Source organism: Mastacembelus armatus, chromosome 17 (assembly GCF_900324485.2).
Source record: "Mastacembelus armatus chromosome 17, fMasArm1.2, whole genome shotgun sequence".
NCBI lineage: Eukaryota > Metazoa > Chordata > Actinopteri > Synbranchiformes > Mastacembelidae > Mastacembelus > Mastacembelus armatus.
In genome coordinates this window covers 5,394,064-5,419,425 of record NC_046649.1, presented here as the reverse complement: position 1 = coordinate 5,419,425, position 25,362 = coordinate 5,394,064, and the positions used below count along the sequence as shown (strand labels likewise).

At 37.8% G+C, this 25,362-nt stretch overlaps 1 protein-coding gene across 1 annotated transcript in view; it reads right to left on the bottom strand.

The window, feature by feature from the left end:
- The window catches only part of astn1 (astrotactin 1), a 377,251-nt gene that overhangs the window by 153,288 nt on the left and 198,601 nt on the right, over positions 1 to 25,362 (bottom strand). The window contains exon 16 of the mRNA XM_026312724.1: positions 8,556 to 8,660. Coding sequence (XP_026168509.1) covers positions 8,556 to 8,660 — 105 coding nt within the window. The remainder of the gene's footprint in view (positions 1 to 8,555; positions 8,661 to 25,362) is intronic.

Below are 25,362 nucleotides of genomic sequence, written 5' to 3'. Positions count from 1 at the left end.
ATGGCGTTTCATATTAATCATCTCACACTTATAAACTTAGCAGACATGCTAACCACATGTAACACAAGATTTCTTTCTTTCATATGACGCCAAACCATCATTATAGCACGTAATACATCACCCCCTTGTTCATATATATCTATACCATTATTCAAGACTAAAACTTACACTTATATCAAGAAATGTAACAATTATACTCGTATAATACGGAGCACGAAAAACTACGTACCCACAGCGAGCTCACTCATTTCTGCTGTGGTACGGCAAGAGGGGAAGTACAAAAGGGGAAATTTACCTGCAGTACCATCCAAAACCAACAGATGGAGACCTCCTTAACCAAATAAATAAGACCCACATGAATTAGTGTCATTTTATGGAATTCACACATTCCTTCCTACTACTTCCCATTTTAACCATGTTACATCTGTCACTACATTACCTCATAATTTATCTCAGTGATTACTTGTGCAATAACGTGCTACACAATTGTGCAGTATGTTATGTGCAATGTGCAATATGCTTACGATTATCAAGGAACATTACAAACTTGTGAAATACTGTTTCTACTTTTTATCCTACCTGCACCATCATATATGTTATATTCTTTTATATGTGTTACGTTTCACTTCATTGCCTGTGCACTTGTAAATATATCTTACTATTATTATTATTAATTAATTAAATTATTATATTGCATGCTATCAGTACTTTTCGCGGGTTGGACGGTTCTTCTCATCCAAAGCATTTCATTGCATTGTTTTTAACCTGCATATGACAAATAAACCATCCTGATCTTGATCTTGGAATGCGAATAATCGCATGAACCGAAGTGAAGCAAGCACCAGGTGGGATGCGTAAGCGCTGGTTTCATATAAAGCTGAAAACAGAAGGATGCCTGTCCCGTATCCGTGTAATAAAACACACCTCCCGGTCTTGCCAGCTTAATTACGACTGGGAGGCTCCCAGGACAGCGTGAGAGAGGGATGAGTCCACAACATCCCGCAAATAGAAACGCACGCAGGAACAGGGGGAGGGCCATGAGGCCGCCGCGCCTCATGGTCTTCCACTGACAAACCATGCAGGAGAGCCGTGGAGGATGACACTCCTCTAGTAGAGTGTGCACCGATGTCGACCGGAGGCTCCCTGCCCAACGCGGAGTAAGCTTGTGCAATGGTCTCACATTGCCAATGAGACAAGCATTCTGCAGAGAGGGAGGAGCCCAGCAAACTCCGCCGTGCGTCTACGTAACATGCCAGAGCGCGCACCGAGCTTAGAAGATGCGAAGCAGCTTCCTCTGCGGACTCGTGGGGACAGGGAAAGAAGCCCTCCAGCGTGATCACTCTAGATCTGAAAGAACTAGTGATGCATTTAGGCATATATGCAGGGTTAGGATGCAGAACTGACCCTCTTTGCGGAGGCTAACTCCAGCAGAAGAGAGGTTTTTACCCGATAAAAAACAGAGAAGGACCTGCTGTAACGGCTCGAACGGAGCGTCTGTGAGCGCGCGTAAAACCACAGCGAGGTCCCATTGCGGAGCCAGGGGACGTGCGATGGGGCACTGCCCGCGCACTCCCCTAAGAAAACGCTTTGTGAGCGGGTGACTGAACACCGATCTGTCGCCGAACCCCTCATGGCATTAGGAACTAGCCGCAGCATATCTTTTAATGGTGCTAAATGCTAAGATTCTCTCCAGTAATAACTGGAGAAAAAAAAAACTGAATCATTGAGAGAGGGCATGCAACTGTGTAAAGATTTTTACACAGATTGTAGCTGTTTTACCTCATCAAACATTCTGTGTCTTTGGAGGGATCTTGGCTGGTCACCCTCTTCTGTGGAGAGTAGCCACAGTACCAAATTGTCTCCACCTACACACAATATGTCTAACTCTGGTCTGACGAATATACAGGAAGTCTGAGATCTTTTTTTTTTTTTTTTGTGACACAGTCCACATCAGCTGATGCTGCTTTTCAATAGCACACCAACACTATTTGAGTGATTTTATATTCTACACCTCCATTCTCATTTCATTGATTGGAATTCAAGGTTCCTAATACCTGACTCCATTTAATGCTGAAGGACATCAGAAGCCTAGTGCTGTCCTTACCTTTTCCACCACTGCTTTGTATGTTTAAAGATCATGACTGTTTTTGTTTTATCAAACTAGAAATATTGGGTTTGTTATTTGTGAAGATCTAATCATATTTCATGACCAACATATGAAGAAAACCAGGAAAATGTGAACAGTGCCATTACTTTTTGTTGCAGTTACAGCTGTCATGAAATTTAACTCAAATGTCATTTGAACACTGATGGTACTGTACCAGTGGAGTTTGAATGAAATTACATAACAATGACAAGATGGTGGGCCTTCTTTTGGGTCATTTGGTGTTTCATCTTCATGACACTGTAATACAGAACTTACAACAATTATTAGTAACAATCAAAATCTATCTGATAATCACATGTCAAGGATGTGTGTTCTAGATGTAGTACACCTTCTTCAGAGCACATCTTTCTGTACTTTTAAATCCAGGTTTGTCTCTGAAATTATACAGGCAGTTTTGTCAGGTCTCTGCAACTAAGGGTCTTAAACAGGTTTAGTGGACATGTGAGCCAGCTATTTATTATTCATGAACCCCTGAACCAAACAGTACACATTATCCAGTGTCTTCACATGGATATGAACAATCATGGGCTCACCTTAACAAAAAAAAAAACAAATTCCATTTACTTATACACAGTGAAACTTGAAATCCTCTTGATCTTAAGTTGTTACTGTTTTGTGTACAATAGCACCATTATAGTGCCTTATGAAAATCAGAATATCTAATTGGTAAAGCTAATAAAAGCCAGATGAACACATTAGTTAGCCCCAGGGCAAAAATGGGCATCTGATTATGGTAATCATAATGGTCAATGTTAAAATGTAACATAATGGTAGCACAAAGTACAGAACAGTGATGAAGTCATGAAACCTATTCAGTTATGTCAGCTACAGTAGATAACATTGCAATATCTTTGACATTTGGTAACATTAGCCACCATAGCCTACTGGTCATACTGTAATTCTGTAGCAGCAGAACCTGATTGTATTAAACTTAGCAATGGTGCTTCATTGCACATTGATTCTACATTTGATTTGTCACAGGAAGAATGTGTTATTTCCTCTTTCAGTCATAAAACTGTGATGTGGAAATCAAAGACAATCTGCATCTATTTAGAAACAGAAAATAAACATATTTCAGAGTCCTTTTAATGCTATATCACATGGTTCACAGACGCAGAGCAAGCAAGAAAATGGACCTTGAGTGGAAATTGTTTTGTTCACTGCTGTTTCCTAGGTCAACAATGAACTGTGACATTCAACTTTTAAGTCAGCAGAAATGAAAAGTCTGTTGAGAATTAATCACAGAAAGTTTGAACATCTACAGTTCAATGACAACTGTGCAAACACAGTGTGCAGATGAGGACCATGGCATACGGTTTAAGGCTCCAGGTCAAGCAAGTAAATGAGCTTTGAGAATGTTTTGTTCAATGGCTATATCCATCCAAGCTTAAATATTAAAGCTTTTTTTTTTTTTTTTTACCAATCCAACTTACATATAATAGATATAGGAGGCTCCTGCAACTAAAAACAAGATTCCTGCCATTACTAAATGATGATTTCAGAGGTGTCACTCTTAATGAGACTGCTTTTAAAGGAGGTTTATCTTTAACTATACTTTTTACTATAAAAGGTTTTAGGAACGTTTACAAAACTGCTCAGCAAATATTATCAGAGAGGCCCATGACTATATCACAGCACAACCCTCTGCTGTGTATCAGGCGTACATTTAGACAGACTCTCCTTTAGGGACTAGATGTATTAGCTTATACTCACAATGGCAGGCAAAAAGGATTTTACAAACTAATGGGATTAGGGTATTTTTGTTTTTTGTTTTTTTGGTGTTGTATTGACACATTTCTTTGAAAACAAGCAAAGAATATTAATTTTAGTGAATTCACTGACTTGGCTGAACCAGAAAATAAAGGACATGAGAAGGCATGTTTGATATGATACATCAATGACCACATGCTCACTGGGATTCTCTCTGCAAATATTGGAAAGCAAAGCGCAATAGCAGTTTATCATTATCATTTCCAGGCGAAGCAATATTAATATCTCAGCACTCACACTCTGCTTGCTCTTACTTCTTCTCTAAAATTAAATTAGGAGGCCACTGAAGTGAGAGACAGAAAGCGCAGTGAGGATGAGCGATGGGAGCTTTGCTATCAGATGTAAAAATCAGTAGCCTCACTCCTCCGGTGGCTGTTGAAATATGATGAGCTGAAGAGAGAAATGGGAGTAAAAAAGACAGAGGCACTTCTGAGAAAAGAGAAAATAGAAACTTTATCCTCAGCAGACATGGGAGCTACTTTAAAATCACAAACAGCACCAATGGAAATGCATTAGAACGGTTACAGCTGTATTTACAGTAGAGTGGCTGCACTTATCAGAAAGGAAACTGTTTATAATGGATTTATGAATAACACATGCACTTAAAATATGACAATAATCCAAATTATAAAATGACACTCTCCTTCCAGCCACACAGAGGAATTGAATGAAATCTTTCAAGAAATTTAACTTTACCTGGAAACACCTCCTAAAAAAGAATTCATGCAGTGGAAAAAGGAGCAGGCATAATTTCTTAGAATAATGTATTTAGTAGTGAAAAACCTGTCAGAAAATATTCAGTACAATCTTTGAGGTGTCAGCTAGGAGCAGCCTTTGGAAGAAGTATTGCTTGACTAAATACCTATGCACAGCTATCTTATTCTGTGAAGATTTCATGGCAGGCGCTGTCAGAACGCCTTGGTCTTGCTATGGCTGCAAAGCTTTCTCACATGTGACACGCCATCAGAGAGACAGAGACACAGACCAACAAAATAAAAGGAGATACGCATTTCTCTTGACCTTCTTTTAGTCCATCAACCTATCCTTACATATCTGTGTGAATATCCATCATCACATTTGCATCTGACATCCATTGTTTTACACGTAAAATGGTTCATGTAGGAAGCTTTCGATTTCCCACAATGACGTGAGAGAATTCGGCAACGAGAAAGAACGAAGCTGAAGATCTGTTCTTTAAGTGTACTCTGTACATCTGATGCCCAATCCACTGCCATTTGAAAATAGAGTCCCATGAAATATGCTATGAGATTCACATTGTTTCTTTAGAGGAGGACACATTAAATATAAAGGAAAATTTAATACAAACAGCAGTCAATCATCTGTGTAAACCTGACAATATTTTGCATTACCGATGTAGGCCTACATTTAACATAAAGCAGTTAACAGTCATAAATGAGGTATTTGTCAAAACCTTTTTAGCGAGCCTAGCAGCATGGCTTTAGGGATGACAATGTCCATAATTTTGGTTTCTGGCTGAAATACTATATTTTATCACCTACTGTCTAAATAACCATGCAAATTTCTAGAGACATTCATGGCTCCTTCATAATGAATTACAGTCGCTTTGATGATCCTATCACTTTTCCTTTGGCACAACCACCAGGTTGACATGTTTGGCTTTTAGTGGAATAGCTCAACAGCTATTGAATGGATTGCATAAAATTCGGTACAAAGATTCATGATACCCTGGGGATGAATCCTAATTACAGTTACCAGTATAAACTGAGTAATGAGCCGCTATGTTTTTCCTATGACACAATCTGCCTGTCATTGCTCTCTCTTATCCTGTGAATTATCTCATCATCTGCTAGATTGATTGCCATGAAATTTGGCAGACATTTTCAAGGTTCAAGGATAAAGACTCCTAATAACTTTAATGATCCTGTCTCCTCTTGTTTGAAAAGTTCTGGGAAAAAGGATCTCAGTAAGAAATGTATGATTGAATATTAAACATTTTTGATCAGGATTGGAAGCTGTGAGTGATTCTAAGTATGGTGAAATAATGCCTCTCTATGATCTCTCTATGTTATATTAAATAAAGGGAACATCCCATCTTTCCGGCATTGGCTGTTATGACTGTGTGTTCTCATTTGCTCTCCCTGTAAGGCAATAACCTAACTTTAGCACCCGATTATGAGGCCCTGGGTATGGGTGCCCCCTGGAAAGGCCACCTCTTTATGAGAACTGCTAAAAAACCCTTTGCTATCCAGAGCACCTTTGCTTTTGAGAAAGAGAAGAAAAAATAAAAATGCTGGTTTTCATTTTGTTTGGATACATCTGTCTTCATAAAGACCCTGATTAAGTGCAGATATTATGAGTTATTATACAGTTAACTTGGGAGTTAAGGGTGTAATTACAATAGTCAGTGGATGCTGTTGTTAGCCTGCAGCTCTGTGTCCCTCTTGTTTGGTTATCTTGTAGAGCAGCCTTTTTAATTTGTGCCCTTTTGAAATGACATTTGGCTAATTTGAGATTAAAAGGAAGTTGACCCTCCCCCATATATTTTCTTTCATGGGTCTTTTCAAGCGCTGCAGCTCAACAGCACCATCACAATCAGTTCATAATTGACTGCCCAACAAGGGTTTGATATAATGGACCCAACTTGAACATTTTAGCACTTCATTATAAAATTGCTAGCAATGCACCCTGTGGTGCTTCAGTGGTAGCATTTAAAAGTGTCACACTGTGCCGCAGGAAGTTGCTACGTTTACTGCAACTGTTTGTCATTTGTACCACAGCATGTCTGTAGGTGGCGCTCAGCTCACACTCACACATACAGCACCATGCACAAGGACAGGCCATACTTTAACCCATACTATAATGAATGCATACTTAGAAACTCAAGTAAAGAAATAAGGGTTTGTTGCAAACAGTGATAATGTGTGGGTTGTGTGTTGCTTTGCTTTAACAAACTTTTTGCATGACTTCAAGCAGACAATCAGCCAACTCTCTTTCCTGAAACATTTCTGTGCAGCTAAACTGGAAACCCAGATATATCTTGTAAGGAATGTATTTAATGGATTACGTTCCGAAACAAAAAATTGGTAAAATCAATGTAAGGATGATAATAATTGAAGATACAGGTGAATTTAAAGTTCAAGAACATCCAAATTCACTGACATATTTGAACATTAAAAAAATGTAATGCAGTAGTTCCTTTCCCTGGTAACAAGTTACTTTTATAATGCTGTAAATAATTTAGTAACAGTTAGTTTTGGGAGAAGTAACTGATTACTATAACTAATTACTTTTTTAAAAATAACTTGCCTAACACTTCGGATGATAGTATATTATTTATTTTATTTGTATTGTGTATATTCTGATTACCCTGGCTGTTTTTCTTTTTACCCATTATGCACCAGCCTCCTCTCTGTAACGAAGTTACTGTGTACCACTGTGTAAATTTAAAGAAAATGTGGATGCAAATATTTAATAATAATTTACGCCATAAATATGCACACTGCTGCCATTTGTCAGTCTACGTGACTGTTTTTGTTCTGTTGTCTGTAAAAAATAATTAAGAAAGTTAACAGACAATAAAAGGCAGCCTTACTTCCAGAGCAGGACTCATTCTAGAGTCGAACTTACACTGTCGATATGTCAGCGCTACACTTCCTACTTTCGCCATCATCCCCAACAGTTAACCTGTTAAAAAGGATCAGCTGATGTTTCTTAGAGATGACACTGATGACAGAAAAAGTGGATTGTAAAAAGTGATTTGGCAGAGTTGATTTACAGTAGTGCAGTAGTACACCTCCCCTCTCTGTGGTCAACTATAATATGTTTTAATGTGACAGCAGCTGTGATATATCAAATGTGAAGTGAGTGTTCACAAAGATGTTTTCATTCTAGCAAACTGTACATGGCGTTTACTATTTTAGTAACTTATAGTGTTGAGCTCCATGTTTAATAGATCTTTGACTAGATACATGAAACCTGGCGTAACAAATCATTTATCTGCGGCACTTCCTGTATATTTGCCCATCCACAAACAGCCTAATAGGTTTTGCGACAACTGATGGCAGAAATAAGAACTTCATGTTGGATTTTTTTTTAGCTCGATGCAGGATTAACACCAATGCATTCCTGATGCAAACTACATCTGTAGTCTTCACCATTATCACATTATCATCACTATAGAAGTACTTCTGTTGTTGTTTAGTAACTTGTTTCATGTTATTCTGCAGGTAACTTTCTGCATTTATTTTTCTGTTACAGTTACTTCAACAGTACAACATGTATCTCAATAACTTTTAAAAGAAATTGAAACAAATAAAGATGTCACTATTGTAACTTTAACCACTAAAACAATGAAAATATGATGATCAAGAGATGGCAGCATGCCTGTTAATCACCTAGCTGATCAAAAATGAAAATTAAACAAAGTACTCAAGCTGTTATGATGAACTGCTAACCTTGATGTGTCATATTAATTACAATGTGATAAATAATTGATAGCTGACGGTGCTGTTTTTCTTTTTTGTTTTTATGAGTTTATGACACCAAGAGCAGTATACAGTCTCCTCCAGCATAAATAAATCATCAGTAAAAACAAATGACATATATAATTAATTGCTGGAAGCGCAGCTTGATTTACCTTGAGAGAGGACCCACTGATTGAGTTTGACATGGTACAGCACAGAGCGCAGACTCCAGTGCTGAACGAGGGGGTAGCCAGACACCTCACTGTAGTTCACCATACCTGCGTTAACAGACACAAACACACACAGATTAATATTGATGCAGTTCTTGGTGCCAAATTAAAGAGTGGTTCAGGAGCGTTCAACATCACCCCTTGTGAAAACATACAGAAAAACCAAATTATTAATGCATATCTACTCCACCATAAGGCAGGAGAGAGTGCAGTCTTCAGTGTTAGATCAAAGGGTGGCCCGTATATCTCTTTCTTGTTTACTTTAACTGTAGAACCAGGAAGAATATTTAATAAATATGAATATTATATCAGATGACAGGAGAGAGAAAGAAGCAAAGTCTACGGTGTTAGATCAAAGGGGAACCTGATCTGCAGCTCATTCTCCATCACAACACTGGAAATGGAAACATTAACATAAAATCTATTCAGAAATAGTTATATAGTAGAAGACACAGTGATGTGTTCTGTGTTAGATGAAAGAGGACGACAATATCTGAGTTGAAATAATGTCACATTCATATTAAACAATAGTTTTATATCATTCACACACTTCAGATACCTCCAACTGTTTTCAAGTGTGTCAAACATAAAACCAATTTTCACCCCTTTCTGAAATGTCCTCTTTGTAGTACAAAGTTTTTACACTGAAAATGATCAAATTCAGAGAATGCACAAAGTATAAAATGTATTTGTAATGAAAAATGCATTTTGACACATCACTGCCATTTGTAACAAAATGATAAAAAAACAATACAAATATAATTGTAGTACTTCATTATTTAAGAAGTTTCCAGATATGCATATTTTTATATTAAAGAAGACAGGTTCTGCCTGGATCTCAGGCAGCAGGCAGTAATCAAGGTGTGAAACAAAACAAAAAACATTATAATTTTTAATTGATGAGATACAACCTCTCACTAATAGGACACAAGTCACTAATTAAGTTCTGTATTCACATTTTATTGCCTGTAAAATGTTCCGCTTTGAAAAAGAAAAGGCCATATGTCATAATTAGGAATTATTAGACTAAGCTAGACTCAGTCAGACAGCAAAGATTTCTGTTCAGAGAAAAAAAGGTGATCAGCCAAAACGTCAACAAAACTGCATCTAAGTAATATTTTAGTTGAGATGTGCTGTGAAGCCAAGGTGAACTGCTTTTCTGCGAGCAGGAATTCAAATCCAAAAGAATGAAAATTCAGCGATAGATCAGAGAACTTTGATGTGTCTCAAACTCACATTTTTTGCTTTTTAAATGGTGACTAGTTTAATAAAATTGTTACTGATTAATCTGCTTTCAAGTCTCTAACTTGTGCTCTTTCTGTAAGTTCAAAATGATGGTCACTGCAATAGCAGAATATACTGGCACTAGTGAGCATTAATACTGTATATTATCTGCCAAAAGGCCAAAAAAAAGAGTAAAACGTCAAACAATAATAAAGCAGCTATGCTTTTATTGTGTATCAATAATAGCTGATGTAGTCAAATGTTCCTTGATAGTTTGAACTTATCAGCTTTAAAGTTCTGACAATATCACACCAAAACTACTGGCTGTATTAAGTAAGTAACTGGTGCTAACAAGGTCACCAGATCAACTTAAAACATGACAATACACTAAAGGTGTATTCAGACCTGTTAAAACAAAAGCTAAAACATGCACTGCATTCATTTTCATTAGTGTTTATTTCTTGTCAGCCCAGACAAAGCACAGTCTAACTAAATCTTCCAAATATACTTATTTTCAACTTTAGTTAAAAATGTTAAAATATAAGCCAAAATAGATTCAATGATGGATACAAAAGGATCTGGGTTTTACAAATGATTCATAGTTGATTAAAGTCAATTAATCAATCCAGTTAGGATTTGAGCTACAGTTCAATTTGTCATTCACTGTGAACCTATGCATTCTGAGATTTAGCCCACCACTTAAACACTTCAAATGTGGCTATAAGTAATATTGCCACAGTATAATTTGAGCTAGCTTTTACACAGTGTTCCTTTACAGCTCAGTGTATTACTATACGTAGTTTTGTCCCATTTAACAATGCTGTACCTGCTGAAATCAATAATGCCTTAAGAAGTCACTGATCAATGTTTCATTTTGATGCACTTCATGGTCGATCAAACACTACGCATGCATCGTGCTCCAATGAAAACTGGCCTCTTGTTTTATCAGTGGCAACAAAATGTCAGTGGCACATAACCCGAAACATATGTGCAGATGAAACAGCAATGAGACACAGGCGAACATTGGTTGTTCCCCACAGTGGAAAAACCTTCTGCTGCTCTAAAGAAAAGTTAGCTGTGATGCACCAATCAGCTTTTTTTTTCACAGATAAGTTGAACTTGGAGTCTGGATTACTGAATCACTGAGTCTGAATCTAAATCTCAGTGAATAAACTCTATTGTTCGAATTGGTGACAGGATCTTTATTTTTGCACAAGAATGCATGATCAGGCCTTTAACATTAGTATCACTTATAGTGGGCCATAACCAGAGCTGCAGAATATAAATCATCTTGTCTCCCATGGCAACTGACAGCCGTGCCATGCTGCAGCGGTGGGATTACAGCCATATATCACTATGACTGCTCCCACTGTGTTCACAAGCACATCCAGAAGGTATCTGGATAATGGTAGTGACTGAGACACATTTCTCTGTGTCTGCAAATGCAGGCATGGAAGATTGGAAGGGAGGGGATAAATAGGGAGGGAAAAGGAAAGAAAAATGTGGGAAAAAAGGAGAAGGGAAGATTTGGCTGAGCGTATGAGAGATAAATTGATACATGAAAAGAAGACAATATAAAAGGGCAGGGCATCAAAGGTGTATCTAATGCATGAAAAAGGGGAAGGAAAAACCATAGAAGATGGATAAAGAAGAGCATCTGTGCCATCTCCAGCGAAGGCTTGTGGTTTGTGTGCATTGTGCAGATGTGAAGTGACTTTGTGGTACATTACATGCAAAAACTGAACAACAGCTGGTGCATCAGTCTATCACCTGCCAACCATCCTATAAATGATATTCATATATTACTAAATAGTTTTGTTGTTGTGATGTTCTGGACAGGTAATTGGTCGGATGGCTGAGCACAAAGCAAATGACTGTCAAACTACAGGACTTGCATCTAAAGTCCTGTCTGTGATTTAGGCAACAAAAATACCATAACTAATGTTAGAGGAAGACTGTACTTTTGGTTAAATGTTAATATACACACTGTGTTTCAAGTCACTGTGGACTGTATGAAATCAGACTATGACTGTCAGCTAGAGGACCACCATTCTAATTTTACCAAAGTGCTGTGAGTATGGTGGCCATGAGAGCTCAACACACTGCTACTTAAGAAAACACTTCCAAAGAAATTAAAAATCAACTTGACCAATGTGACAACACTATCATATTTATTTCCATCATTTATGGCCATTTTCAGTTAATATAGGTGAAATAATACATGTCATGAGAACAATCACTTCTCTGAATTATTCATGTGTTCACTTGAGCTGTGTGGGATGTATTATGAAAATGTTTCTAGTGTCTGAGCCGGTGACACTATGACTTTCATGTAAAGGCAGCACAGGTTTATTCAGACACCAGATGTAAACATGTATGGCATTGAAAAATAGTGCATATCTAGGAAAAGCAATACAATAGCATGACTAGACACTAACGAACAACATCCAAAACCTTAAAACAAAGAAAAACGTGTTCAGTTACAAATACAATCTGCATAGAGATGACAACCCTGTATTAAGTCTGAACTCTTGAAAGAACAAAAAATTTGTTTAGACAGAATTGATCCTTGGACCAACTGAAGGAAGTTGGAACAATTTCAGTAGAAGAGAGAGAGAGAGAGAGAGAAGAAGAAAACACTGAATCTGAATAGCAAATGTAACACTGTGTCATCTATTTTGAACATTAATATGGAGAAACAAATTAGCTATGAAGTATGACCAGTGTTGGGATGCCTGCAAGGCCAGTAACAGTTCCTTTACAAGGGTGCTGTGAAAATGCAACATTTGGCAGAGGCCTGACACCACCTATGAACTTGATGAATAAGCTTCTAAATGTGATGTTCCTGCATTGTCCTCACCTTCAGCTACATCCATTTATCCCCTCTTATGGGAAATGGCTCCCCGGAACGATAGATATATTCCCTGGCACAGAGAGAGCGGGAGCACACTACTACATAACCTCCCCATTCCCAACCCCCCTGCCCCCCTTAGTGAAAATGAATAACAAGCCCAAAACATATACAGTAGTGCAGCGTATTCTTCTTGCTGAAAGGCCTTGTCTCCCTTTTAGCCCTGGGGTGCTCTGCTCTCATTGTCTGACAGCATGATTAATTTGACTGAACTTCACTTTGCAAACACTCCAAGTTCACAGTCTCTCTCCATGCAGTTGGTGCCAGAGCCTTTCAGAGAAACACTTTGGCCAGGCCTGCGCTCTGTACTACAGCTGAAAATACAAGGTACATGAATGCCTTTCATATCAAACTTGGAAATTTGTTTTAAAAGCCAGCACATAAATAAGTATTACTGGCTTTAAGGCAACTAAGAAAATGTGGCAGTCACAATATTGCCATGTCAGTCGCATACGTGTACAGCCACGGTCAGAACAGCTATATCTTCGGATAAGGGTTCAGTAGAGATTAAAGGTGGAAACTTACTGAATAAATTTAGACAAGTTCTGCGTCTAAGTATACTTTTCAGATCAGTTGTATTGGAATTCTTCTGTTTTATGAATCATCACATTTTTACAGTAGGCTACCATGTTCCAGATGGAAACACTAACAGCTGCATTTACAACTTAGATTATGGATTCCATTTTTATATTTGCCACGTAAAATAAGCTGATTTAAATTTAGGGCAATTCAGTAATGAAAGACTGGAGCCCAGTAAATTGATATGCAGCCTTTAGTTGTGCAAACTGAGGCTTCTGATACCAACGTGTTTCCATCAAGAGACACACAAGTATCAGAGGACTGTTAGGTTTACTGATCTGAAAAACTGCTTATTTTGCTGTATATCACTAGATTGTTGTGTTTAAATTCAAACAATGAAATGCCAATCACAACTGTACGCTACATGTATTGCTATTACTATCTATGACATGCTCTCAGTCTTTCCATGCAAATTACAACCTTGTGCACTCCACGCTGACAGTTAATTTCCTTTAAATGCTGGGATATGGGGGTGCTTGGATACTGCGATGGGAAAGTGATAATGACGTGTGTGCAATTTAAGGATGGATGCACTAGAGAATATCACACCTCTTTTCACTGTTTTGGAGGGTTTACAGGAAACAATTACTTTTTTTCTGCGCAATGAAAAATAGCTGTTATGACCACTACATACAGGGATCACAATCATTAGCATAAAAAGCATAATAACATCACTGTACACATGATTTACCATCTGAAACTGTAGATTCAGCCTTAAGGTGCCCTTACCCAACAACCTGCCTAGTTAAAACATAGAAATGACTATGTGCACTAATGAAATGCAATACAGATGCCCTGCAAGAAACACAGTAATACTTTAATTGCCAGCTTCAGCTTAGATAACTACTTTAGTTGTTTGTGTGTTGACTTATTTAGAGGATACATATTACGGTGATGCTGTATTGGACTGCATTTTACTGTTATATGTGTTAAATACTTTTCCACAATATGTTCATAATGCAGGAATAAACTATGGTAAGCGACGTACAATGTAGTGCAATACAATTCAACAGAATTTACAACAGAGTTAAATCAAAACCTTGTCACAGTATGGCAATAATTCTGTATGGATTCATCCTACTATAACTCAACTATTTAACATGCATTGAAAAATACATGGACATGGAACTGCATATTAGGCATGAGTAGAAAAAAGCAGGACATGAAGTACCACAAAAAACAGTTTTTTGGTAAAAGAACAAAAAAAAAAAAAATCTCACTGGTTTAATAGGAAAGTGTGAATCAGGGCTTTAGCTTCATGCCAAAAATCTCAGAACAGAAATAGAAACAATTAGAATGACAAAAACGGCCATGGTGAAAACCGGTAACAAAATCAGTACACTGGTTGTCATGTCTTGATAAAGTCTTCAAGGTAGGCCAGAGAAAACTAAAATTAGCAATCAGGACCCAAATTATACGTGAGCTATGCTTAACAAAAGCAAGTCTTCTCAAGTCCTTTCAAAGCATGAGTAGCTCTTCTAGTGTGCATATGCAAAGCCCTTGTCATGCCTTACTGTCACTGTGCAGTGAGGAAAACTGTAAAGCTGGAAATAAACAAAAATGTAGCCTGTTGCAGGGAAAAAAAATATTGGATATGCTCCAGTTTAAAGAAAATTATTACTGACAGTGTAACTTTACTGCACAAACATACAGTCAACTTATGAAATCTCTCATTCTTCCAGTAAAAGCAGGTTACTGTGAAATTTACCATAAATGAAGATGTGAGACATTTCACATTTCACCCATCAATTATTATTCTTATATGATATGATACAACAAAAACAAAATAAATTATCATAGCAGGTAAACAGGAAGCTTTGAAATAAAACAGGAAGTTCCTATCCACAAGCCTTATATTTTAAAGTCATATAGGCAGGACAATGCTAGGCCTAGTGTGCAAAGCAGGTATATATCAAAGGAAAATTGAATCAATATTCCAGCTGTCAGAGTCTGTGTGAAGTAGTCTATTGGGAAGTAAACTCTGCAGTCCTGCTATGAATCTCACAATGAGGAGCAGAGTTCAATTCCCAGGTATTGGAGTTTTTTGCCATGTGATCCATCTTGGTTAGCATGTCTCCACTTGAACAATGAAAAAGCACAGATACCCAAGCTAAGCTGTGTGAAGGCAAGACAGTTTTTACATTACTTCAGTGCACCTGCATTTTCTAATTTGTTACAGTGAGTGACTTTGCTGTGCAATTACAGATAGACAGCATCCCCTAGTGCAGTGTTCCCAACAAAATCTCAATCTCAAAGTTTATTTAAACGACCTATTCGAAGTAAACATATGCTCAATTCCAATAACTTTGGTTCCCCAGGGAGACCCTTATTTTAACAGAATGTAAAAATCAGCCATAGCTGTGCTATCACAGTGCATGTTGGTAATTCCCTGACAATGAAATGTGTCAGCATGTGCAAAAACACAGCCACATGGTGAGACAGTGTCACTTGAAAATATGATCGTTGACACTGTGATGTGCTGACTGAGGACAAAGAGTTGTGAGAACCAGCTCTGTTTGTTAACACTTCAGTTCTTTGCATGTGTGATGAATATTGCAGTTCCAGAATAATGTTGAACACTAATGCAGGAAGAAGTTGGCCACATACTTTTTGAACACACACAAACATTACACAAACTTTAGTCTGAAACTGGTGGCAGAATTAACCAAAAATGGAGGGGCAGCATAATTTCTCAGACGTAAGCATCTCTTTTAAGCAATAGACTACATGTAGGATCTTATATCTAGTGCAAAAGCATTCATCTCTGGTACCAGGACTGACAATACTGGTTCAAGATAGGCATATAGGGTCGAGGTCTGGCTTTTTACATCTTTTTTGGGAATATATTTTCATCATTGCGTTTCTACTGAGGGGCAGCATAATTCAGCATAATATAGCTTATATATATAGGCCTCCAAGATGTCATGCCCAGTTTTTTTTTTGAAACACTTTAAGTAAGGAGTTCAATTTTAGATAGAAAATGAATGGCTAAGAATAATCTCAGAATCTTCTTTCTACTAACTCTTGAATGCCTGGTAGATTGTTGGGAATTACACTTTTAAAACATGACCCTGAATGTAATAATAGTTGGTCAGTTGCATCATATGTAGCTTTTTTGGTCAATAACATGGCCATAGAGAAACAGCCTAGAGTGCTAATGATTTTTTCACAAAGCAGACAACTCCATTAAATAAATTACACGAGCAGCACAGGTAATCTTATAAATGACAAAATAGTAAACAGTTTGAATAGATAGGGGCAAAAATGTGTAGATCAAAAAAAAAAGAGAGAAAAGAAAAAAAACACATTACTTGTGATTTCCATTGAGGAAAGAGAGAAAAAACTGCTGCCATCTTTGTTACAGCTCCAATTATATTGCTCGGGGAATTTAAATTGAGTTCTCTTGTTAACATTTGTGACTCCGTCCCATTGGGAAGCAGAGCAGACGGGAAATATCAGGCAAGTGCAGGGCTTGCTGTTGCTCGACAGTGAGGGCACAGAGCTGGAAATCGCAGCCTTTCTAAACAACCTAAGTCCTCCTGTAATTCTGCCTTATGGCTAAAAGTGGTTTGTTATTTTAGTCGTTTCTCTAAGAAAGATTCATAGGAATGAGCTCAGGTAGGAAAGTAATCTTATGGCTCATAGAACCCCATTAACAAGCCTGGCCTGTGCTCCATTTCACTCTCGGATAGGTCTGGGAATGAATGATTTAGTTGGAAAGAGAAGCGGAAGAGTGAGTGAGGTGAAAGAGGGAAAAAATGCTGTGTTGTATGTGCATGTGTGTGTGTGTGTGTGTGTATGGGTGGGGGTGGGGGGGTTATCTAGCAGGCATACTCTATTCTGTAATCTAATCAAAAACTAAATGTAATACAGCACAGCCCTGGTTTCCTTACCAGACAACTCTGATAAGAAAACAAACAGGAACAAAATGCCGGAACACAGAAACAATGAGGATGGTTAACAAACATGACTGTAAAGGATTATCATATTATCACCATTTGTGCTCATCTCCTTTAAGGTAGCTAGTCAACAAAATGACACTAATCCCAACATTACTGTTCCTAAGGACCATGCTCAACCAGAAAATATCCTTAGTGGCCTCTGAAGTAGCACTTAGACCATGCCCAAAGTCAAAATTGTTACTGTGAACTACAGTATTGCAAAAAAAGAAGGGGTTTCAGCCATGTCATGTGAATCCTGTTCACAAATACTATTCCTCTAGGCACTGTGGTCCCTGTGACACATCCTGGCTCCATTCTGTGGCCATTTTTATGCCATTCCTAGTTTACAACTCATACTATTAAACTAATATAGTCTGAGAAATTTTAGATATGCTAGCAATGTGATTAGGGATGACAATGTTGCAGGTTAGTCCACTTCGGTTGCAACTGAGCTATTTTGATAAATTCTGAATGAATTGCTAGAAAACTATGTGTAAAGACATTTCTCATCCCGAGAGGACAGAAGTTGCATCAGGGTCGCTACTGATGTCAGTGAACGAACACAATTCAGATTTGACCACTGAACATCTTTTAGAGCAACTTTACATCATTCTACAATGATCATACTTTGATGGCCATACTCAGTTTCACTGTTTGAGTTCAGCCAGTGCTAATGCATGAGTGCTAATTTTGAAATTAGTTCACAGCTAAATGATTGAGAAACCATTTCAAAATTAAAAACTTTTAAAAAATACTGTCTGACAAAAAGTACATAGTAGAATCACAACTCAGGAAGCTAAGAAATGTAAACAATGACAGCTACTAAGCATAGTAGTACAACATGTGGCTGCATCTACTGAGACATGTTTTACAAAAAATATAACTAACTTGCAATAAAATTCTGCCAAAGACATCATCAATTAGCCACAACTATGTGGTAATTAGTCAGCCAGATGCGGCTTGTGACAGCTCAAGGTGACATTCTTTTCATTTTCATTGCTGTGAAGCAAGGCTATAGGACCATCATCGCTAGTGACGATGAAAATAAGATGCCAGAAAAGTTCAGCAGATACCTCTGTGCTTAAATGGTCATAGGGCCATATGCTTCAACTTTAATTATGAGGGACTAAGGGAGAGAGGGACTCTGGGCTGAACTATGAATCACTGCCACTCTGCCTGACTCAAAAGCCTTGTTCTCCCAGATTTAAACACAGCCCACATAGGTCTCCCATTTTCTATAAATAACCCACTGGCCTGATGCATGTCTTAAATAGGCAGCTGACACCACACTTTGCTTTCATTTACACTGGTACTGGAGCTTATTAACATCTGACAATATAGAACATTTACTATAAAAAAATACAAATTAATTATATATAATTGACAAAATAAAAAAAAAGGAAAGTGGATCATGCACAAAGCTTTACTAAACATAGCCAAGCTCACAAGCCAGAACTACTCGAGTTTCATGAGCCCACACCCATTTAAAGCACAACTAGCCTTTAAAAATGATTCTTGTGATTGCAGTTATACATGTCACAAGAGTAAATCAAATTCCAAATGTCCTGTTAATTGCAGTGGTAATGTGTGCAATTCATGTAGACACTATGCGTTCAGAAGAGCTGGGTAAAGTTTTATAAACTGTAAATCCATTTCCAATCACATGTTGCAGATGGTCCACCTAGACATTCAGAACAAACTGGGACAAACTTGTCAACTCATTCTTCAGTCTTACACAGTCTTTATGTCAGCCTGTGCTTCATATGCAGATTTTTAAAAATAACTTAGTTTGATTATTTTTGTATAAATATTCTATTATCATTTTACAGATTTTCTTTTTTAAATTTAAGCATGTATATGCTTTAGTGACAGTCCCCTAGAACATTAGTTCAAACTTCATATGTACACATTAATTTCCCTTTAAGAAAAGCAATTGCCAGAGGATCTTCAAATATTTGAGTATAGTCTTTTAAAATATGTGAAAATTGTGCCATCAAAACAAATAGTCTCTTACTTTAGTCAAGGTGAGTGAGTCCTGATAGCTTGTGATTAAGGTCAGAAGTCTATTTTAGTGGGACTCCAGGGCACAAATTTTGACTGCTGGAAGTAAGCTAACAGGGGAAAACTCAACACCATCAAAAATAAGATTAAAAGATCTTTTTTTTTTTTGAATTGCTAGTGGCTACAGCAAACAAATTTGAGTTATGTGAACTTAAAGTAAATAAACAGAACTAAAATGTATAAATTTAAGATCATTTTCCAAAGTTCATTTAAATTTGTTGCCTTGAAACATAGAGGGTTTTTTTTTTTTCAACTTTTTCCATTTGAAAATGTGGTGAAGTATCAAAAAACTGTTGTCCAAGAGCTGGATCTTTTTTTCATACAACAATATGCATTTAACGATGTGCATTTAATACACAAAAAATAACACAATACAGTGTCATACTATCATACATGTCCTGACATACAAATGATAACGATACTCATAAGTAAATAATCAAATAACACCTGAGCTGATTAAACACTAAAATAAATCAAAGAAAATGACTGTACAAATATAGTATATATGCATAACATGAGGAGATAAGCCTCTCTTGATCAGCTTCTGGTTGGAAAGCTTTAGTGTGTAAGTGTGTGGCAGTGGGTGGGGTGTGAAGGGGAACAAAGACAAAACTAGTGTAAGTGATGGGCTCTGGATGCCCTTCACCTACCTCTGTAGACAAACAACTCTTAATCTTTAGCCTTTGATATGCTTGTCCCACAGTGACTCACTGGGGTCATTATTTATCCACCCTGTATTGTCCTGTTGCAGCACCAAAAAGTCCTCCCACCTAAATGATAATATATTTCATTTGTCCCTACCTTAGAATACGACCTTGGTTGTCATGGTAACAATCATAAACACATAGGAATCATAAACAAACTGTCACTGTTTAGATAGATGCATAAGAACAACATGGTTAGACTGGTCTCGGTTCCAATAACCATCATCATCACACTTATAGTAATCAGCATGTGGTTAAGGTTAGAGAAAGATCATGAATCCCAAATAAAAAAGTAAATGTTCCACAGATGAGTCATACAGCAGCCTCCTGCTACAGTATGTCCTGCGTCTTCTGATCCATTCACCTGCAGATCGGTTGTTCTACATAACACATCCCCTCACTGCCTCCTGTACTACAGTTTCTAGAGGTTGCCTAAAGTGTTACTGGTCGTTGTAATAGCCTCCTGGCACAGATGACAGATGGACAGGTAGACGGTCTCTGTAGCACAGGAGCGTCTGCTGCCATCTTTTTCCAATATTAAAAAAAAAAACAAGAGAGGAAGAGGAACATTCTGATTCAAACTGTAAAGTCTCAGAAGGTATACAACAAGCCTCCTGCTCACAGCGACTGCAGGTGGCTACAAATAAGGCAGGTCTGCTTGAGCCCCTCCACCCCCCAAGCTGTGTTAATTATCTCATCCAATGTTGTCAGCTCATTAACTGACGTTTAACATGGGAAACGGCTGGAGCAATTCCACACAATTAATCAGCTTCGATGAATAAATTAAAACATTTCCTAAGCATGATTACTACTGAGGATCTGCATTCAAAATTGAATTTAAATTGAGCTTTAAATTTTATATTTGAGTCTTAGTTGAAAACAGAAATGACTGTCGGAACAGCCCATGTACTTAAACTGCAAGCTATTTTTAACTGAATTCCTGCAAATTAAACCTGCCCCTGACAGCAGATAAGAGCTGGTCAGACGTGCTGAAGGAACTAATAGAAAATGAAATGAAGTTCTAAAGGGCAAATATTATAAAAGGGCATTATGTGCATGTACAATGAACATGCTGTACAATAGTAAAATGAAAGTAAAACATTTGGAATTAAAAAAAAAAACAATAAAATCTTTAAATTGGAAATTACAGCATTAGAACAAAGAGCCAGACTGCAGGCTCAAGAACCTTTTTAAAAACCAGGGGTTTTTCCAAAGGCCCACATATATCATGGAGGAGTTTGTGGTGCTGCACGCCTGTCCAACACCAAGCTTAGGCAAACCTTGGGTACAGCTTTAGTCTCACAGTAAAGGACACTTGAGAAATAGTGCTAGGAAAAGGGATGGACACTTCTTGTAACAGATATTGATGTTAAAAACCAAAAATTGTTTTCTTCCTACCATGTAAAAAGACCAAAACACATGGAGAAAACCTGTGCAAATGAGGCAAGAGCGAGAGTAAACAAGTGAGAGACCAGAGATTCAGCATTCGAGCAAGTGAATAGAAAAACAAAACTTCATCTGAACGATGAACAACAAAGTCATCACAGTGAAAAATTCAAACAAAGACTGACAGAGAGGAGGGGTGGAGAAAGCAGAGAAGCACTTAGGAAAAGAGACCCATGGCGACTGACAAAGCATAAAACTAGTCTAGTAGTGAGAGTGAAGTGACAGGAAAGCTATATGGTTACAGCCCCTTTGGCAGGGCTGTGGGGCTAAAGTGCTATAACATCAACAGGTCAAAGCACAGTCAAGGTGTGATAACCACAGTTGTTTGTAGTGCTTTTGCAAATATACTACATGCATGCGATGCTGAGCACATTGAAGAAGACTAAAGTATAAAAGATACTATGTCAGCATTAACAGAAGGGTGTACAGGGGAGTGGAGGGGAGGTGATGACAAAGCCAGTGAAATGATGGGCTGTAGATGCCCTTCACCAACCTCTAAAGACGAACAACTCAGACCACGAGCTGTTGATAAAGTGACTCCTTCTGCAGCAGATCATAAAAGTATTTGATAGTTTATCCTCCATCTGTCCTGAATTAGTACCACAGGTGCCATTTTTTTCTCAATTAATCTAACCTTAAAATCTCTAACCTCTTGAACAGATCACTCATTTTAACTTCCAGGAAGAACACACATATTACCTATTTACTTTAACTACTGATATGTTGTAACAGGAAGTAAAACTGGACTACATTTATATGAGTGACATGTGGGCAAATTATAATATTGCCATGAGGACATACCTACAGCTGGAATTCAGCACTTTGCTCTTGTCACTGTACATACAGTTGTGACCAATAACAATTACATTGCTGTAGTCAGCTTTTTCACCTAAATGCATTGTAAAAGTAAAAGCAATTGAATCCTAATGGCACCAACAAAAGCTAAAAGAATCAGGAGGTGGCAAACCTGTGTCTAATTAATGAAACAAGATTGGAGGTGTGGATTAATTTTATAAAAACCATAATCACATTTTGAGTTTGTAATTCATAAGCAGCCTCAGCTATTGTAAACCATGACTTATAAACAAGAGGTCTCAGAAGATATAACATTAGAATTGCTGGTTTGCATAAAGATGGCGATGGTTGCACAGTCCTCTGAAAGAGTTCAGATATTCACCACTCCACAGTCAGACAAACAGGTGGAGATGATTCAGTATTATGGCTATTCTTCCCACAAATGAGTGTCCAGCTAAGATCACTCAAAAAGGCAATGAGAAACCCAGAGTAATCACTAGCATTGGTTAATATCTCATGCTCTTGAGTCTGGGCATGAAAGTCCATACAAGGACATTGAAGGCAAAAAGCCTCTGGCCTCTGCTCTTACAAAAAGAAGGGAACATAAGTAGTCTGAACTGTGATGTATTGTGGAGAGACCATCACATTTTGGGCTCCTTTCCTGGGCCTGGATAGCTTGTTGTCATCTGTCGATCTAACAGGATTATGCCTGGGTGGCTAATGGCTGAAGCTCAGACAGCAATGACCCTGACGTAAATCTGGATGACAGGATGACTTTAAAGTAAGACATTAACCCCTCAGAGAGCTGTGGAATGAGCTAAACAGACCCATTCACACCAGCATCCTAGCACGTCTGTAACAGACAGAATGGACCATAATTTCTCTGAAATACTGTGCAGGTCTAGTCACTATCTACTGGCTATGCTTGTTTCAGATTGTGGCAGTTAAGGAGGTTTAAGTAAATGAATCAATCCAAGGGTTCACAAAATGTTTTCCCACTAGCACTGTGAGGGTTTAGGGTGTGTTATTCGCATAAGCACATCATGTTGGTCTGTACTTATGGCTTAAATAAAGATCAGATCCTAGTTTATGACATTGTGGCGACCTCTTCTACCATGTGCTTAGCTGTGTTTTCACAGCTGATGTCATCCGATCAACAGGTTGCCTTTTGGTAGCATCTGGGACTGGTGCTCTCATTCTCTCTTCTCTTCTCTCCCTGCACGATCATTGTTGCCTGAATTACTTTTTCTTTTGTCATTCATTCACTCACTATGTTTACACTCATGCACATCTGACCCTACTGATGTTGAGGATTTCCACAGTCCATCTTTTGGGTTATATGTTGTATTGATTTGTGTCATTTAATAAATTAGTTCATTTGTTCAGTTGCACGGTGTGTCTTCCACTTCTCTGTCACGGCCTTCGGCCGGGTTGGGATAACATATATAACTAAAGTGTTTGTAAAAACTGACAAAACTGTTTCAGTAAAAATGTTCCCTGTCCAGAAATACCACAAAAAGTTATATTATAAGTGAAATAGTAAGCTGAAATTCTTTCAAAATAAATAAATAAATCCAACTTGATTTGGAGGTCTTCTATGTATAAAATATTAAAACTCTACTAAACAAAAGTCAGCACACCACCCAACATACACCATTTATTTTCACAATTCTGATGCAAAATTAACCCTATGAGACATGACTGTTGTGGTGCTTAAGAATTCACTCCAGATTGTGTTTCAGTGGTGAATAAATTATGACCTTTGCATGTTTTTCAAACTAAATATATGCTGAATAATTGCTCCATCACACTCTGCAACTCCACCATCCTTAAAACAGGGACTACATACTCACTGCCTCATCTGCCTCACTGTCTCCAATCCACATCTTGACTAGAGGGCTGCTGTTTGTGAATTTTGTTTTTAAAACCATTCAGGGAAAGACAAGGGCCCCTGTAGGCATGACCTTCCCTTACTGCCACCAATTACAACAAGGCCTTATAAAATATAGATTATGTGCCATCTCTGTGCTGACATATCTAAAGGCGTGTAGCATGGGGAGTGTGTGGAGAGGGGCCATGGGCAGCACCCGAGAGGAGGCCATTTTGGGTATGACAAGATGAGGAAACACAGCGAATACTGTAACACAAAGGGATGACCTTGATGAGAAGTCAACCTGCTCTAAGAAAAATAAATTAATTAAAAGTTTCACTTCCAGAGAATTGTGTGATCAATTCAAATCTAATCAAGGCTCTAAATATTAAAATGCACTGATTGCAATAATATTCATTACACTAAACTGCAATCTGGACCAATAACTATGTATTATTAATGGATAGAAGCTGAGTTTGGAACAATTGGCATTTAACTTTGTGTCTTAACCTTTCAGCATAAATGTCAAGTCAAATTCTAATAGAAAAAGTTTGAAGTTCACCCAACAGTGATTTCATACATTTCAGCTCTAGTGTGTTTCTGGGCCCATATATATTCAAACCCTGAAACACAGTGTGAAAGATGATCAGAGATGAGATTTACAAAGTTTGCTGCCAAGATTTCACATTTCACGGGGATGCATGATAGAAAATCTTGAAAAGCTTGCAAGTCTCACTGCTGCTTTACACAAACACAAACACACACACACACACACACACACACAAACACTTTTCCATCATTTCAGGGGACATAACCGTTAAGTCACATTCATTTTTTCAAGACTTAACTGGCCTTAACTGAAACCACTATGTGCCTAAACCTAATCCTAAAACCATATTGTCATTCTGAAACGTAATGATTCATGTTTTTGGGGACTTGCTTTTTGTCCCCAAAAGGAAGTCAAGAACCAACCATATGACTGTAAACACATTTACAGTATGTCCCCACAACATGAGTAATGCCATCTCACACACTCACACACAAAGACATAAACACTATGAATCACAGGTAAAAGATGTGCCACTGGAAAGATGCTCCTGTGATATAATCAGCAGCAGTACAAGAATACAAATCCTTGAAGGCTTACTTCATGGAAAAGAATTCAGCCTGATGGTTTGAATCAAATACGAGATTCTGTTATCAACAGGTAGGTCTCAGC